This window comes from Plasmopara halstedii (assembly GCF_900000015.1).
Source record: "Plasmopara halstedii genome assembly, contig: Scaffold_1651, whole genome shotgun sequence".
Lineage (NCBI taxonomy): Eukaryota > Oomycota > Peronosporomycetes > Peronosporales > Peronosporaceae > Plasmopara > Plasmopara halstedii.
This window is the reverse complement of record NW_020188562.1, coordinates 747,407-749,164: the sequence shown is the minus strand read 5'-3', so window position 1 is coordinate 749,164 and position 1,758 is coordinate 747,407. Positions and strand designations below refer to the sequence as shown.

Here is a 1,758-nt window from a genome sequence, read left to right as displayed (position 1 = left end):
CAGCGGGGCTGCCGTAGCTTTGCGCTTTGAGGAAGCGTAAGTTAGGTCACCGACATTTCGTTCTAGTCTTAGAACAAGTACGAGTTTAGCGGATCGCAATCTACTTACTCCAAGAGGTATTATTGCCTTAACCAAAGGCTAATTAACTCTTTCGTTTAAAATTCAAAACTGACTTTTATTAATTTTTATCTGCGGCAAAGCCGCCAAATATTAAATGTATAGATTTTCCTAAATTATATAGTAAAATCTAAACACATGCATAACTACTGGCTATCCAGCCTCATACCGTATTCTTTTTTGGGTGCAGTCACACCATGCCCATCTCGTGTTACACACACCCCTGTTACCAGGGTACGTGTAATCCCATTACAGCCTTAGTTTCGCTTTGCTACTTTAATGGTGATAAATGTATCGTATTATTTTACATAATACAAAATACGTACGTTTTTACTAGATCTAAAAAAATGCACCTTCTTTATTACCTGAAGAGCTGCTAGCAACCCAAGCATACCACAACCTCTCATTTTACGGAATTTTATCATCTTCATAAATAACTACATCAAAGTGCAATGTCAGTTAGTATGATTGTCTAATAATGTATTTTGCACAATTGTACAAAACATATGATAGAGTATAGATAAGAATGAGTAAAAACTTTTACAGGTTCAGCTGCCAATTCTGACCAAATATTAGGTACAAGTGACTTACATCATACGGGGGGCTAAAATTGTCACCTAACTCTTAGCTCCGCTCTGTAATCCTGTACATGAATTTTGGCAAATGTGTAGAACTATGTATGGTAATCAACATTAGGTATTGCGGTTTGATAACATTGCGGAATTTAAGAGCGGGCTCAGTTTCTGCCTTATAACTAGAGGCTTGCAAATCATGTGGTTCTCAGCAGCTATCTGACTGCATCGCATACTTACTTATGCATATCCTCCTCAGCTCAGACACACTCCCGGACATGATGCCCCGAAAGTATTGACAAGCTGACATCTGTACTTCACCTTAGACGTGCAATCAACTTCTGATCACTTGCACAATCTCTCATCGCTTTCTCTACCATCAACAAGGTCGAACATCATGCTCGTAAACCTCTTGCCAGCTGGTCTGGTTATGATTGCAACCCGTCGCGCTATGGCGTCAGATCAAAACGTTGGACATGGTTACAACTTCTTTCAATATACCGTACAAGATGTTATGGAAAAATTGGCCGGCACTCTCGAATCTGGTTACGAAGAGGGACTTTCTGCTGTTCAACTAGAGTCATACGAAGAAGATTTCTTGTTGCCATTTAGCATTGATGAACCTTCAAGAACACTGTTCAAGTACAGCAATAGTCTCGAGAAGATTGTTCCAATTCTTAACATCGCCAAGGAAGCACAGAACCAGCCAATTCCAACCAATGACTGGTGGTGCAATCTCATTCACGTCACACCTATTTCAAATGAGTCCAACTATCCTGCGTGGTCGAATCCATACGCTGTCAAGCTGCCTCGCGAGGTGCCGTATGGACTCCAAATATTTTACCCGTACACGCACCGGGTCATTGAACCACCAACAAACAATACTTTTAAACGATATAATCACACATACCACAATGACCTGACGCTGTCTTCTGAAGAATTTTTTATCGAACAACCTGTGTACGAGATTTTTGAATGGGACGAGGGAGGTGCCAAATTACGATTGTGTGACGTTTCCAGCGGCAAGTGCATGGATTCGGCATTAGTGAGTGGCATGGCATTTGTCTCA

At 40.9% G+C, this 1,758-nt stretch overlaps 1 protein-coding gene across 1 annotated transcript in view; it reads left to right on the top strand.

Annotated features, from left to right (window-relative positions):
* Positions 1-1,086: 1,086 nt before the first annotated feature.
* The window catches only part of PHALS_02006 (endo--beta-glucanase), a gene marked incomplete at both ends in the record, with an annotated part of 901 nt that continues 229 nt past the window's right edge, over positions 1,087-1,758 (top strand). The window contains one exon of the mRNA XM_024716502.1: positions 1,087-1,734. Within this exon, the coding sequence (XP_024582094.1) occupies positions 1,087-1,734 (648 nt within the window). The remainder of the gene's footprint in view (positions 1,735-1,758) is intronic.